We start from the raw sequence: 15056 nt of genomic DNA, 5'->3' as shown, positions 1-15056 counted from the left end.
AGAAGCAAAATGAATAAATGATGAATGTCCACAAACATGACAGTGCCTGCTTCATCCATCATTGATGTTAAGACTCATGAAAGTTTCATCACCACTGAAAACAATTTGTTCAGTTTCTCACTTCACAGGAAGAGAAGAATGTGCACTGACTGTCCAGAAACCATAGTCACTTGGAAATTTAAAATATGCTGCTTGGGCCCAAGTGATCTCACACGTAGAATTATAGAAATCTTGACAAACGTTTCTACACCAATAAAAAAAAATGTATTCAGTGTTGATGTGAGTGAATTGCGAGATGTCTGATGTGATACAGAGTGGGACCCCCAAACACAATGCCATACTCTCCAAAAGTCATATAAACAGGCCTTGTAATACTGGGGTAAATAAGAAAACAATTAGGAAAGCTTAAATGTCTATCAAGTGGATCCTAGTTAAACACGTTTGGCACACTTGGACAATGGACCACAATGCTACCCTTGAAAAGAACCCAGTACAGCCTCAAATACTGACATGGGAAGATGTTTTTGATATTGTTAGCTGAAAAGTAAGCTGGATAAGAATCTCTGTCATGTAAATGCATTTTTGTTTTTTGAAAAGATATGACTTCAATAAAAAATATATAGCTAATGTTAGTGCTAAATGCTCTACACGAGGGGTCAGCAAACTTTTCCTGTAAAGAGCCAGATAGTAAATACTTTAGGATTTGTGGGTCACATGGTCTCTGCTGCAACTACTCAGCTCTGCCTTTCTGGCTGGGAAGCAGCCATAAATAATATGTAAATGAATCACTGTGGCTGTGTTGCAATAAAACTTTATTTACAAAAATAGGCAGAAGGCCAGATTTGGCCACAGGGCCATAGTTTGCCAACCCCTGCTCTATATCATTATTCTATTTAATCTCCAGATAGCCCTTTATAGCAGAGACTATCAGTGATCCTAAATTATGTATGTGGAAACGAAGGCTTAGAGAGAGCAAATGACTTGCCCAAGGTCATCAGCTCTTATGCGGCATAGAAAAATGTCTGGAAAGAGACACACCACAGTGCATCAGTGCAGTTAATGCTGGGGAAGAGAAATGAGGCAGCTCTTACCCTTTGCAGTCCTCCTGTAATGCTTTCAGTGCATAAGTCTCATGAATGTGAAGGTTAATCTGAAAATATTCTTTAAGACTTTGGGGAAACTCACAGTCTCCACTGCATTCTCTGTTGATCTTTTGTGTTAGTGTGGACCAACGCGGCGGAACTGTTGGAACAATCAGTGGCCGAGGAAATTCCTGGGGCAGAGCCCTACAGAGAAACTTTTGTGGACCAGGACCTGGCCCAGTACGATAAGGTGAGGGGTCTCGGGGAAGCACAGAGCTACAGCAGCAAGAGGGACCATGGAGAGATTGCCACTGCCTCTTGTTCTCTGTGTCTCAAGGACTATCCCTTTTTCCTACTTCCAAGAAACCACCTCTTCCTCCCAAGACATTCAGCCAGGTTTGGCCACTGCTCATTTTATCCCAAATAACATCTACAACTACAAGGTACTGAGCACCTACTGTGTGCTGGGCCATGTCCTGTGCACTTGACATTTATTAGCTCGTTAATCTTCACCATCTTCAAAATAGATTTTATCACCCTCACTTTGCAGATGAGGAAACTGAAGCTCAGAGAGGTTCAGTAATGTGTTCAAGGCTGTCCAATGCAAGGAGCAGTGTTAGGATTCAAAGCGAGGTCTGGTTAGCTTCTCAGCGGGTACTTCTAACTCCCACACAGTAGTCACTTGGTCAACCTTCAGTGATGGAACAGTGATGCAAAAACACGTTCCTAGCAAGAGGAAGTGAGCCCTGAAGTCAGGGAAGCCTGGGCCAAGAGACTCGTTAAAGAACCAGAGAGGTTTAAAGCAGGGATGCGAGCAGAACAGGTGGATTCAAGCCATCCTGGGAAGGGCCCAGATCAGTTTCTCCCCACTTAGACACGACTTGAAAGTTACTCTAAAAGAAGCAGTCTATAATATCTCGCTTTCCTTCAGGGCCAGGGCCTGCTCCTGCAGCAATTCTCAGAGTTTGTGAGGAGCAGACCTACCTGGGATTCTTGTCAGACACGGAAATCCAAACCTTCAGGAGGCAGGGGGTTCCAACCCAGGCATCCTGGGACCAGACTCTGCAAAATTTGCGGAAAGGTGAGAAGCCACGCTCAGATTCTGTATTTATCGCTGTGTAACAAGCCATCCCAAAACTTAGCGGCTTCAAACAGCAATTCATTATTCCCCAGAATCTATGGGTTGACCTGGAAGGTTCCTTTGCTCGCGTCCCCTGGCCTCACTCATGCGGCCTCAGTCAGCCGGTGGCTTGGCCAGTCTGGTGGTCAGTCTCCATTGGCCTCCTTCCCACATCTAGGGCCTCAGCCAGGACGCCTGGTCTGGTGGGCCCCTTTGTGCATGTGGTTTTTCATCACAGCACGGTGGTCTCAGGGTTCCCAGGGCGTCAGAGCAGAAGCTGCACAGCCTGTAAGAACTTGCCTGGAGATCATGCAGCATCACTTCCACTCCATTCCGTTGGTTAAAGCAAGTCACGGGGCCAGCCCAGACTAGAGGGTGGGGAAATAGACTGGATGGCAAAACTGCAAAGTATTTGTAGCCATTTTTCAACCTGCCTCAATTTTAACTTGGAAAGATAGTGCAACCACTATAATTTTTTCTATTTATAGAAAATTTTTATAAGCCATTTATATTTTTTTCTATTTATAATAGAAAGAATTCTTTCTATTTATAAGCCATTTCTACCCTGACTTGCCAGGACTCCTTCAAGTGACAATAAACAAATTAGCTTGAGGGGGAGCATCGATTAGCTCATCTTATTGGAAAATTTAAAGGGCCACTAGCTTCAGGTATGGCTAGATCCAGGAGCTTGAATAATGTCATCAGAACACCTTCCCACTACCAACCTCTCCCCTCTGTTTCCCTCAGAGTCTGGCTTTCTACATAAGGCTGGCTTTGTGTGTCAGAAAAGACAAACTCAGGCAAACAAGCCTACATATTTAAAGTTTATGATCCAAAAGAAGGCAAGATCCTCTCCCTCTGTAATCGATGTGTGAAATCTCTGATTGACCAGCTTGGGCCACATGCACATGGGGAGGTGGGACAGGAAGGAGCAGGGCACATGACTGACAATCCTACCCAGACCCCATGGAAGGAGGAACGCTCCCTCCAGAAGGGCAAGGGGACCCTCACCAGGAAAGCAGAGCCCACAGCTGTCCACTGCCCTCTGCAAACTTCTTATATTCCAGCACTGGCACGGGGCCTGGCACTTAGTTGCTGCCCGATGAAAGTTTCTTGCATGAAAAATGAATAAGCACCTGGCTGATCATAACAGGGTGAAACAGGGGAAACTGCCCAGGAGTAGGGAATATGTCTGATGCCCTCTCTTGAAGTTTTGCCACCAACTTTCAAAAGGACCCAAAGGAAGGCCCCTGGCAGCAGCTGGCAATGTCAGATAGGCTTTCTCATGAGCGAGACCCTGTCCTTCCCCAGGTCATGGAGCTAGTAGGTCATGAGGCTGACTGGATGGCTCTCCTGGGAATGAGCTGGCCCAGAAATTGCCCGTTTACCTCCTCCTGTGACTGCTTTGGAAAAGGCCTCTGGGGAATTTTTTCTTCTTCTTCTTTAAACTACATTGCATCTTCTTTTTCTCTACCTTCATTCATCCCTTTAATGACTAGGCATTAGAAACGTGCTGGAAAAGGGCTCTTTATTTATTTTTTTTATTTTTTTTAGTAATTTATTTATTTATTTTTGCTGTGTTGGGTCTTCGTTTCTGCGCGAGGGCTTTCTCTAGTTGTGGCAAGCGGGGGCCACTCTTCATCGCAGTGCGCGGGCCTTTCACTATCGCGGCCTCTCTTGTTGCGGAGCACAGGCTCCAGACGCGCAGGCTCAGTAGCTGTGGCTCACGGGCCTAGTTGCTCCGTGGCATGTGGGATCCTCCCAGACCAGGGCTCGAACCCGTGTCCCCTGCATTAGCAGGCAGACTCTCAACCACTGCGCCACCAGGGAAGCCCTCTTCTTCTTCTTCTTCTTCTTCTTCAGTTTTTCTGACATTTTATTGATAACGTCTGGTGAGAAGTTTGGGGGAATTTTTTTTCCTTTTTTGGAAAACCTAACCAATTCTTTGGCTGCAGAGCTTTTTCACTGGAGAGATGGAGGACAGGGTTAATTATACCTGTGGGTAAAGTCTACCAGCAATTTTGTTTTTCCAGCCGAAAGTTTACATGAGCCCATGCAAATAAATCACTATTCCTGTCTCATTTACTTTCCAGATTGAGTTACCTGGACAAAATTCATACATGAATAGCCAAAAGAGGCAGGAAATATTAGAAGAGAGGAAAGGGAAAACAAATAGTTCAGAATGTTTTAAGTTAAAACAAATAACCCTCATTATAGGCAGAATGTGGTCAAACAGAATGTTGTTTTCCTAACTACCTTTCCTAGGTCCCCAGCGTGCTAGGCTGAATATTATAAATGAAAACATTCTAAGTAACCTTTCTAGCAACAAAAGTTCCCAAGTGGGATGGTTGTTCTTAATATGAAAGTCTAATTCTCGGGGAAAGGAAAGTTTCCGTACCTGTGAGGTATAGACATCCTTTACAGGAGTCTATATACAAGTACCTCATTTTAACCCAATTCTTGTCTCTATGAGATTTTCCAAGTGACAGAGATAGCCTTGAAAGTCTGCTTTTTCCCTCCCTGTCTGCCCTCACCTTCCCAAAGAATGATACCATATTTTTCCTGTCTTTCTTTAAATGGGCTCAGCCTTACACCCAGACCCACACCTAGTAAATTTCCAATCTGGCCTCCACCCAGGATGAAATAATTCGGCTGCTGGGAAAAGAAGTCAGCCGTCTCTCCGATTTTGAACTTGAATCTAAATACAAAGACACCGTGATAGCAAGCCTGCAGAACCAAGTGGCCAACCTGAGGCAGAAGCTGTTGGAAACAGCCACCTCCAGGCAGAAGGAGAGGGTGATCCCGCCCAAGTTTCAGGTTCTGCATGAAGAGGACGATGCCCAACAGAGAGAGATCCAGAGCTTGAAAAACCAGGTAGGGCTCAGAGACAACTGGGTCGGGGCCTTGGGGTCACAACACAGGGTGACAGCTCTCAGGTAGAGCCTGGGGGGAGCCACCCGGGTAGTTAGAAATGGGCAGTCAGCACAGCATGGTGAAGAGTGCAGATCCAGGGAGTGGAGGGTTGGCAAGTTTCTAGCCTTGTAAGAACAATATTAGATTTGATTAAGTGCCTACCATGTTCAGGCCCCGGTGCAGGTGCTTTGGGTGCATTAGCTTATTTATTTATTTATTTACTTATTTAATGTATTTATTTATGGCGGCATTGGGTCTTCATTGCTGTGCACGGGCTTTCTCTAGTTGCAGTGAGTAGGGGCTACTCTTCACTGTGGTGCGTGGGCTTCTCATTTCAGTGGCTTCTCTTGCTGCAGAGCATGGGCTCTAGGCACGTGGGCTTCAGTAGTTGCAGCATGAGGGCTTCAGTAGCTGTGGCTCGCGGACTCCAGAGTGCAGGCTCAGTAGTTGTGACCCACGGGCTTAGTTTCTCCACGGCATGTGGGATCATCCCGGACCAGGGCTCGAACTCCTGTCCCCTGCATTGGCAGGCGGATTCTTAACCACTGCACCATGAGGGAAGTCCCCTCATTAGCTAGTTAAACCTCAGTCTTCTGACAGATGCCATTCGACAGATGAGGAGACTGAGGCACGCTCAGAGATGGCCAGGAGCTTGGTACAGCTTGCACAGCAAGTGAGAGGCGGTGATGTGACTTGGGCTCAGCTCTGCCACCGTGTACACCTCATGCTTTCACACCCGCTTTGCATTTCCACCCAACTCCTGTCGCTTCAGTGGCCACTTCTCACACCACCCGGACCCAGCCAGAAAGAGCTGGAGGTGGGGAGGAGGAACCCCACAGTGTTCCAAACACTGAGGCCCTTATCACACCCTGAAGGCAGCTGCTGGTTCACTTATAGGGAATTTCACCAAAAATTCTCCACCCAGAATGTCTGGATTTACCAGTCAACTTCCTTCCTCCTGAAACTAAATCCAAAAGAAAAAAAAAATTTGTTTTAAGTTTTAAAAAACTACTTTAAAATTGGCCACTGATCTTGTACATAAATTATATCTCAACAAAGTTGATAAAAAAGCAATTGGTCATTGATGAATTTTGGCCTCAGTGCATAATTCTGCTTAAAACCATAGTCAGATTTGGTTCAACATGGCAGAGTAGAAGGACATGCTCTCACTGCCTCTTTCGGGAACACTGGAATCACAACTAACTGCTGAACAATCATCGACAGGAAGACACTGGAACTCACCAAAAAAGATACCCCACATGCAAAGACAAAGGAGAAGGCGCAAAGAGACAGTAGGAGGGGCGCGATCCCCATAAAATCAAATCCCATCACTGCTGGGTGGGTGACTCACAAACTGGAGAACACTTAGACCACAGAAGTCCACCCACTGGAGTGAAGGTTCTGAGCCCCACGTCGGGCTTCCCAACCTGGGGGCCCAGCAATGGGAGTAGGAATTCCTAGAGACTCAGACTTTGAAGGCTAGTGGGATTTGATTGCAGGACTTTGGCAGGACTGGGGGAAAGAGAGATTCCACTCTTGGAGGGCACACACAAAGTAGTGTGTGCATTGGGACCCAGGGGAAGGAGCAGTGACCCCCATAGGAGACTGAACCAGACCTACCTGCTAGTGTTGGAGGGTCTCCTGCAGAGGCGGGGGGCAGCTGTGGCTCACTAAGGGACAAGGACACTGGCAGCAGAAGTTCTGGGAAGTATTCCTTGGCATGAGCCCTCCCAGAGTATGCCATTAACCCCACCAAAGAGCCCGGGTAGGCTCCAGTGTTGGGTCACCTCAGGCCAAACAACTAACAGCGAGGGAAACCAAGCCACCCATCAGCAGACAAGCAGATTAAAGTTTTACTGAGCTCTGCCCACCAGTGCAACAGCCAGCTCTACCCAGCACCAGTCCCTCCCATCAGGAAACTTCCACAAGCCTCTTAGATAGCCTCATCCACCAGAGGGCAGACAGCAGCAGCAAGAAGAACTACAATCCTGCAGCCTGTGGAACAAAAACCATATTCACAGAAAGACAGACAAGAGGAAAAGGCAGAGGGCTATGTAACAGATGAAGGAACAAGATAAAACCCCAGAAAAACAACTAAATGAAATGGAGAGAGGCAATCTTCCAGAAAAAGAATTCAGAATAATGATAGTGAAGATGATCCTGGACCTCAGAAAAAGAAAGGAGGAAAAGATCGAGAAGATGCAAGAAATGTTTAACAAAGATCTAGAAGAATTCAAGAACAAACAAACAGAGATGAACAATACAATAACTGAAAAAAAATACACTAGAAGGAATCAATAGAATAACTGGGGCAAAAGAACGGATAAGTGACCTGGAAGACAGAATGGTGGAATTCACTGCTGTGGAACAGAATAAAGATAAAAGAATGAAAAGAAATGAAGACAGCTTAAGAGACCTCTGGGACAACATTAAACACAACAACGTTCACATTATATGGGTCCCAGAAGGAGAAGAGAGAGAGAAAGGACCCGAGAAGATATTGAAGAGATTATAGTCAAAAACTTCCCTAACATCGGAAAGGAAATAGCCACCCAAGTCCAGGAAGCACAGAGAGTCCCATACAGGAGAAACCCACGGAGAAACACACCGAGACACATAGTAATCAACTTGGCAAAAATTAAAGAAAAATTATTGACAGCAGCAAGGGAAAAATGACAAATAACATACAAGGGAACTCCCAGAAGGTTAACAGCTGATTTCTCAGCAGAAAGTCTACAAGCCAGAAGGGAGTGGCATGATATACTTAAAGTGATGAAAGGGAAGAACCTACAACCAAGATTACTCTACCCAGCAAGGATCTCATTGAGATTCGATGGAGAAATCAAAAGCTTGACAGACAAGCAAAAGCTAAGAGAATTCAGCACCACCAAACCAGCTCTACAACAAATGTTAAAGGAACTTCTCTAAGTGGGAAACACAAGAGAAGAAAAGGACCTACAAAAACAAACCCAAAACAATTAAGAAAATGGTCATAGGAACATACATATCAATAATTACCTTACACGTGAATGGATTAAATGCTCCAACCAAAAGACACAGGGTTGCTGAATGGATACAAAAACAAGACCCATCTATATGCTGTCTACAGGAGACCCACTTGAGACCTAGGGACACATACAGACTGAAAGTGAGGGGATGGAAAAAGATATTCCATGCAAACGGAAATCAAAGAAAGCTGGAGTAGCATTACTCATATCAGATAATATACACTTTAAAATAAAGAATGTTACAAGAGACAAGAAAGGACACTACGTAATGATCAAGGGATCAATCCAAGAAGATATAACAATTATAAATATATATGCACCCAACATAGGAGCACCTCAAAACACAGGGCAACTGCTAACAGCTATAAAAGAGGAAATCAACAGTAACACAATAATAGTGGGGGACTTGAACACCTCACTTACACCAATGGACAGATCATCCAAAGAGAAAATTAATAAGGAAACACAAGCTTTAAATAACACAATAGACCAGATAGATTTAATTGATATTTGTAGGACATTCCGTCCAAAAACAGCAGATTGCACTTTCTTCTCAAGTGAGCACAGAACATTTTCCAGGATAGATCACACCTTGGGTCACAAATCAAGCCTCAGGAAATTTAAGAAAATTAAAATCATATCAAGCATCTTTTCTGACCACAACGCTATGAGATTAGAAATGAATTACAGGGAAAAACCTGTAAAAAACACAAACACATGGAGGCTAAACAGTACGTTACTAAATAACCAAGAGATCACTGAAGAAATCAAAGAGGAAATCAAAAAATACCTTGAGACAAATGACAATGAAAACACGACGATCCAACACCTATGGGATGCAGCAAAAGCATCCCATAGTTCTAAGAGGGAAGTTTATAGCTATACAAGCCCACCTCAAGAAACAAGAAAAATCTCAAATAAACAATCTAACATTACACCTAAAGGAACTAGAGAAAGAAGAACAAACAAAACCCAAAGTGAGCAGAAGGAAAGAAATCATAAAGATCAGAGCAGAAATAAATGAAATAGAAACAAAGAAAACAGTAGCAAAGATCAATAAAACTAAAAGCTGGTTCTTTGAGAAGTTAAACAAAATTGATAAACCATTAGCCAGACTCATCAAGAAAAAGAGGGAGAGGACTCAAATCAATAAAATTAGAAAGGAAAAAGAAGTTACAACAGACACCGCAGAAATACAAAGCATCCTAAGAGACAACTACAAGCAACTCTATGCCAATAAAATGGACAACCTAGAAGACATGAACAAATTCTTAGAAAGTTATAACCTTTCAAGACTGAACCAGGAAGAAATAGAAAATATGAACAGACCAATCACAAGTAATGGAATGGAAACTGTGATTAAAAATCTTCCAACAAACAGAAGTCCAGGACCAGAAGGCTTCACATGTGAATTCTATCAAACATTTAGAGACGAGCTAACACCCATCCTTGTCAAACTCTTCCAAAAAATTGCAGAGGAAGGAACACTCCCAAACTCATTCTCTGAGGCCACCATCACCCTGATACCAAAACCAGACAAAGATACTACAAAAAAAGAAAATTACAGACCAATATCACTGATGAATATAGATGCAAAAATCTTCAACAAAATACTAGCAAACAGAATCCAACAACACATTAAAAGGATCATACACCATGATCAACTGGGATTTATCCCAGAGGGGCAAGGATTCTTCAATATATGCAAATCAATCAATGTGATACACCATATTAACAAATTGAAAAAGAAAAACCATATGATCATCTCAATGGATGCAGAAAACGCTTTTGACAAAATTCAACACTGATTTATGATAAAAACTCTCCAGAAAGTGGGCATAGAGGGAACCTACTTCAACATAGTAAAGGCCATATATGACAAAGCCACAGCAAACATCATTCTCAATGGTGAAAAACTGAAAGCATTTCCTCTAAGATCAGGAACAAGACAAGGATGTCCACTCTCACTACTATTCTTCAACATAGTTTTGGAAGTCCTAGCCACAGCAATCAGTGAAGAAAAAGCAATAAAAGGAATCCAAATTGAAAAAGAAGAAGTAAAACTGTCACTGTTTGCAGATGACAGGATACTATACAGAGAGAATCCTAAAGATGGCACCAGAAAACTACTAGAGCTAATCAGTGAACTTGGTCAAGTTGCAGGACACAAAATGAATGCACAGAAATCTCTTGCATTCCTATAAACTAATGATGGAAAATCTGAAAGAGAAATTAAGGAAACACTCCCATGTACCACTGCAACCAAAAAATAAAATACCTAGGAATAAACCTACCTAGGGAGACAAAGACCTGTATGCAGAAAACTGTAAGACACTGATGAAAGAAATTAAAGATGATAGCAACACATGGAGAGATATACCACGTTCTTGGATTGGAAGCATCAATATTGTGAAAATGACTATACTACCCAAAGCAATCTACAGATTCAATGCAATCCCTATCAAATTACCAATGGCAGTTTTTACAGAACTAGAACAAAAAAGCTTAAAATTTGTGTGGAGACACAAGAGACCCCGAATAGCCAAAGCAGTCTTGAGGGGAAAAAACGGAGATGGAGGAATCAGACTCCCTAACTTCAGCCTATACTACAAAGCCACAGTAATCAAGACAATATGGTACTGGCACAAAAACAGAAATATAGGTCAATGGAACAGGATAGAAAGCCCAGAGATAAACCCACGCACCTATGGTCAACTAATCTATGACAAAGGAGGCAAGGATATACAGTGGAGAAAAGACAGCCTCTTCAATAAGTGGTTCTGGGAAAACTGGACAGCTACATGTAAAAGAATGAAATTAGAACATCCCTAACGCCATACACAAAAATAAACTCAAAATGGATTAGAGACCTAAATGTAAGACCAGACACTCTAAAATTCTTAGAGGAAAACATAGGAAGAACACTCTTTGACATAAATCACAGCAAGATATTTTTTGATCCACTTCCTAGAGTAATGGAAATAAATACAAAAATAAACAAATGAGACCTAATGAAACTTCAAAGCTTTTGCACAGCAAAGGAAACCATAAACAAGATGAAAAGACAACCCTCAGAATGGGAGAAAATATTTGCAAAGGAAGCAACTGACAAATGATTAATTTCCAAAATATATAAACAGCTCATGCAGCTCAATATTAAAAAAACAAACAACCCAATCCAAAAATGGGCAGAAGACCTAAATAGACATTTCTCCAAAGAAGATATACCGCTGGCCAAGAAGCACATGAAAAGCTGCTCAACATCATTAATTATTAGAGAAATGCAAATCAAAACTACAATGAGGTATCAGCTCACACCAGTTAGAATGGGCATCATCAGAAAATCTACAAACAACAAATGCTGGAGACGGTGTGGAGAAAAGGGGACCCTCTTGCACTGTTGGTGGGAATGTAAATTGATACAGCCACTATGGAGAACAGTATGGAGGTTCCTTAAAAGACTAAAAATAGAATTACCATAGGACCCAGCAATCCCACTACTGGGCATATACCCAGAGAAAACCATAATTCAAAAAGCCACATGCACCCCAATGTTCATTGCAGTACTATTTACAATAGCCAGATCATGGAAGCAACCTAAATGCCCATCAACAGACGAATGGTTAAAGAGGAAATGGTACATATGTACAATGGAATATTACTCAGCCATAAAAAGGAACAAAATTGGGTCATTTGTAGAGACGTGAATGCATCTAGAGACTGCCATACAGAGTGAAGTAAGTCAGAAAGAGAAGAACAAATATCATATATTAACGCATATATTTGGAACCTAGAAAAATGGTAAAGATGAACCAGTTTGCAGAGCAGAAATGGAGACACACATGCAGAGAACAAACGTATGGACACCAAGGGGGGAAAGCGGCAGGGGGTGGGGATGGTGGTATGATGAATTGAGAGATTGGGATTTACATGTATACACTGATGTGTATAAAATGGGTGACTAATAAGAAAAGTATAAATAAATAAATAAACATTTTAAAAAAAGAGAGAGAGAGAAAAAAAAACCGTAGTCAGTGCTTGGGGGCCTTTGTTCTCTTGTTCTCTGTTTACTGTCTTTCCCTTCTGTAACCGATTCTAGGTACACAGTTTCAGTCCTAGAAATGGTGCTCTAGAAAGGACACAGATTGTGTATGGTGAACCTAGGAGATTCTAGCAGGAAACTGTAAGCTCCATGAAGGCAAAGGTTGGGCCCAGTAACCTTCTAGAACTCTGTTAGGACTGTGGCTGTTTGTTTGTTCTTTATTCATCCATCCATCCATCCGTCCATTAATCCAAATAAATATTTTGGGGGGCCTATCCTGTGCCATGCCCTCTTCCAGGCTCTGAGAATTCAGCAGAGAACAAGACAGACATGATCCTTCCCCCTGTTATGCTCTAGTGAGGGAGACAGAGTAAACAAGTCAACAAATACATGCTCTAATATTTAAATGACTCTCCTTCAAACCTGGTTTTGAAAAAACAATGAAAGTAACAGGTCCTATAGGAATTATTAGTGCAAACAGCTACCTTGACATGTAGCTGACACATTAATGAGCATCTTTTTCTTGAACTGAACCCAATTTTGCTGAAATATTCCTTTCAGTTATTCTCCCATTTCAGAGCTTTCCTGAGAAAATGACATGTCTTTTTCAGGTACATGGACGAGGCTGAATTATTCCCACATACCTTTTTGTTTTTTGGCCATACCACGCGGCTTGCAGGATCTTAGTTCCCTGACCAGAGATCAAACCCAGGCCTCCAGCAGTGGAAGCACAGAGTCCTAACCACTGGACTGCCTGGGAATTCCCCACATACCTTTTTTTAAATAATTGAAATATATTTGACATAGAATATTATATAATTTCCACGTATCTTTGAATATCAGCCGGTCCCAATTTGAGTATTATTTAAAGTGGCTGCCGATATCTGGGGGAAAAAATGTTTTTGTACAAAGAAATTATCTAGAAATAATTACACTGATGCATCATGCTCTTGCCTCCCCTACCCCTGGAGCTTCACTTGTAACTGAAGAAGAATATTTTATAGCAAGGCATATATGAACCAGAAGCTCCCTTGGTTTGAACTCAAATCGAGTTTCATCCACTGACATTTTAGTTTCTTAACTATTCTACTGCCTGCAGAGCATTCCACCAGAAGTGTAAGCCACATGGCAGGTTGATTTATGGTTCTGATTACTTTATGTGTTTTCCCTGGTCCCCGAAGGTGTGTGCATAATGATTTGCTCTCAGAGATCTTCGATCCTCTACAATATCACTAGAAAATTCTTACCTCCATGTGCTCTTATACGCCTGTGCTAATTAGAAGCCAAATTATCAACCTGAAACAATCACTCCTCCTAGCACTCTTAACTTTCTTATGATTCAGTGCCCATTTTATTACACAGCTTAACAGACATTAAACAGCTTGGAATTTACGCCATTACAAACAATATGGATATTTATTTTGATAGTAAAAGTATCAAAGAGGTTTGAAGACTCTTTGGAGTTTTGCAGCAATCCGAAATCCTAAAACTCTGACACTCAGATTGAAATATTTTCAATCTTTCAAAACCCCTGGAGTCTTAGAGGGGAACATATGTTTTCCCTTCTGGAAGTTTGTCTCTGTGTGTTCTATCTCTGGTATCATGCAAATAAAAGCATTAAGCTGAGAAGAGCTTACAAACACTTTCAGTGTTCCAAGGACCTTTTATGGAAAAGTTGTATTTCCCCCCAACAGAGAAAAGTAAGATGTGAAAGAATTTTTTTACTCAAAGTTTCCAAAGCACAAACATGCAAAAGTATAGCCTTGGGGAGAGTGGGGGTCAGAGTGGCCTGTGTCCCCGCAACTTCTAGCATAGACCCCCCCCAATAATGTCTCAGGTGCCCCAGGGCAAAAGTAAGTGTAACTGCCCCAAATGTCCTAGACTCTGAACCATGATGGTGCATGAAACGAGTCAGAAAACTTGTGAGACCTTGACGCTTCTGTTAATTCTACCAGAGTAATAATGACAAGATTTCCAAGGACACAAACCAAGACCAAAGGCTGTGAGCGCCATCTGGTGGCCATATCAGCACGCCCGAACTCCATTACCTGGGCATGCCCACCACCTCCCCCCAATCTTTTTTTTTTTTTTTTTTTTTTTTAGTGTGATGCCCGCAACCTGGTCTGATGGTAAACAGGGAAATTCCTGTATTTCTTCTTTTGGAGGAATTATTTTTATTTAAGATACTGAGTCTCTATTTACTCTTTTTTTTTTTTTTTAAAGAGTTTTCTTTTTTTTTTTTAATTTATTTATTTATTTTTGGCTGTGTTGGGTCTTCGTTTCTGTGCAAGGGCTTTCTCCAGTTGCAGCGAGCGGAGGCCACTCTTCATCGCGGTGCGCGGGCCTCTCACTGTCACGGCCTCTCCCATTGTGGAGCGCAGGCTCAGTAGTTGTGGCTCACGGGCTTAGTTGCTCCGCAGCATGTGGGATCTTCCCAGACCAGGGCTCGAACCCGTGTCCCCTGCATTGGCAGGCAGACTCTTAACCACTGCGCCACCAGGGAAGCCCTCTATTTACTCTTATAACAGTTATTTTTAATTTAATGCACGCTTTTAAGTTTAAAAAGGGAGCTGCTTCTACGAAAAATGCTAAGAAATTATAGTGGGGCTAGCCAAGAGACATGGGAAAAATAGTGAAAGTGGTATATGAATGACTGAAGTTTAGGAACTCTCTTCGGGTGGGGTTGCTAGATAAAGTAAGGACACCCAGTTAAATTTGAATTTTAGAATTTCGTTTTAGTGTGTGTCCCAAATATTGCATGGGACACATTTGCACTAAAATATTATTCATTATCTGAAATCCTATTTTAAGTGAACATCCTTTTTTCCTCCCCTAAATCTGGCAAACTTACCTTAGGAGAACAAAGAAATTGCACCCAGAACTTCCCTGGT

General features: G+C 42.3%; 1 protein-coding gene across 1 annotated transcript in view; it reads left to right on the top strand.

Moving 5' to 3' along the window:
- Nucleotides 1-15056, top strand: part of FHAD1 (forkhead associated phosphopeptide binding domain 1) — a 133082-nt gene that overhangs the window by 43568 nt on the left and 74458 nt on the right. The window contains 2 exon segments of the mRNA XM_081255905.1: nucleotides 1223-1332; nucleotides 4840-5076. Of these exon segments, the coding sequence (XP_081112031.1) occupies nucleotides 1223-1332; nucleotides 4840-5076 (347 nt within the window).

The sequence above is a fragment of the Mesoplodon bidens genome (assembly GCF_964165515.1).
Source record: "Mesoplodon bidens genome assembly, chromosome: 2".
In the NCBI taxonomy this organism is placed as follows: Eukaryota; Metazoa; Chordata; class Mammalia; order Artiodactyla; family Ziphiidae; genus Mesoplodon; species Mesoplodon bidens.
This window is presented reverse-complemented; position numbering and strand designations above follow the sequence as displayed.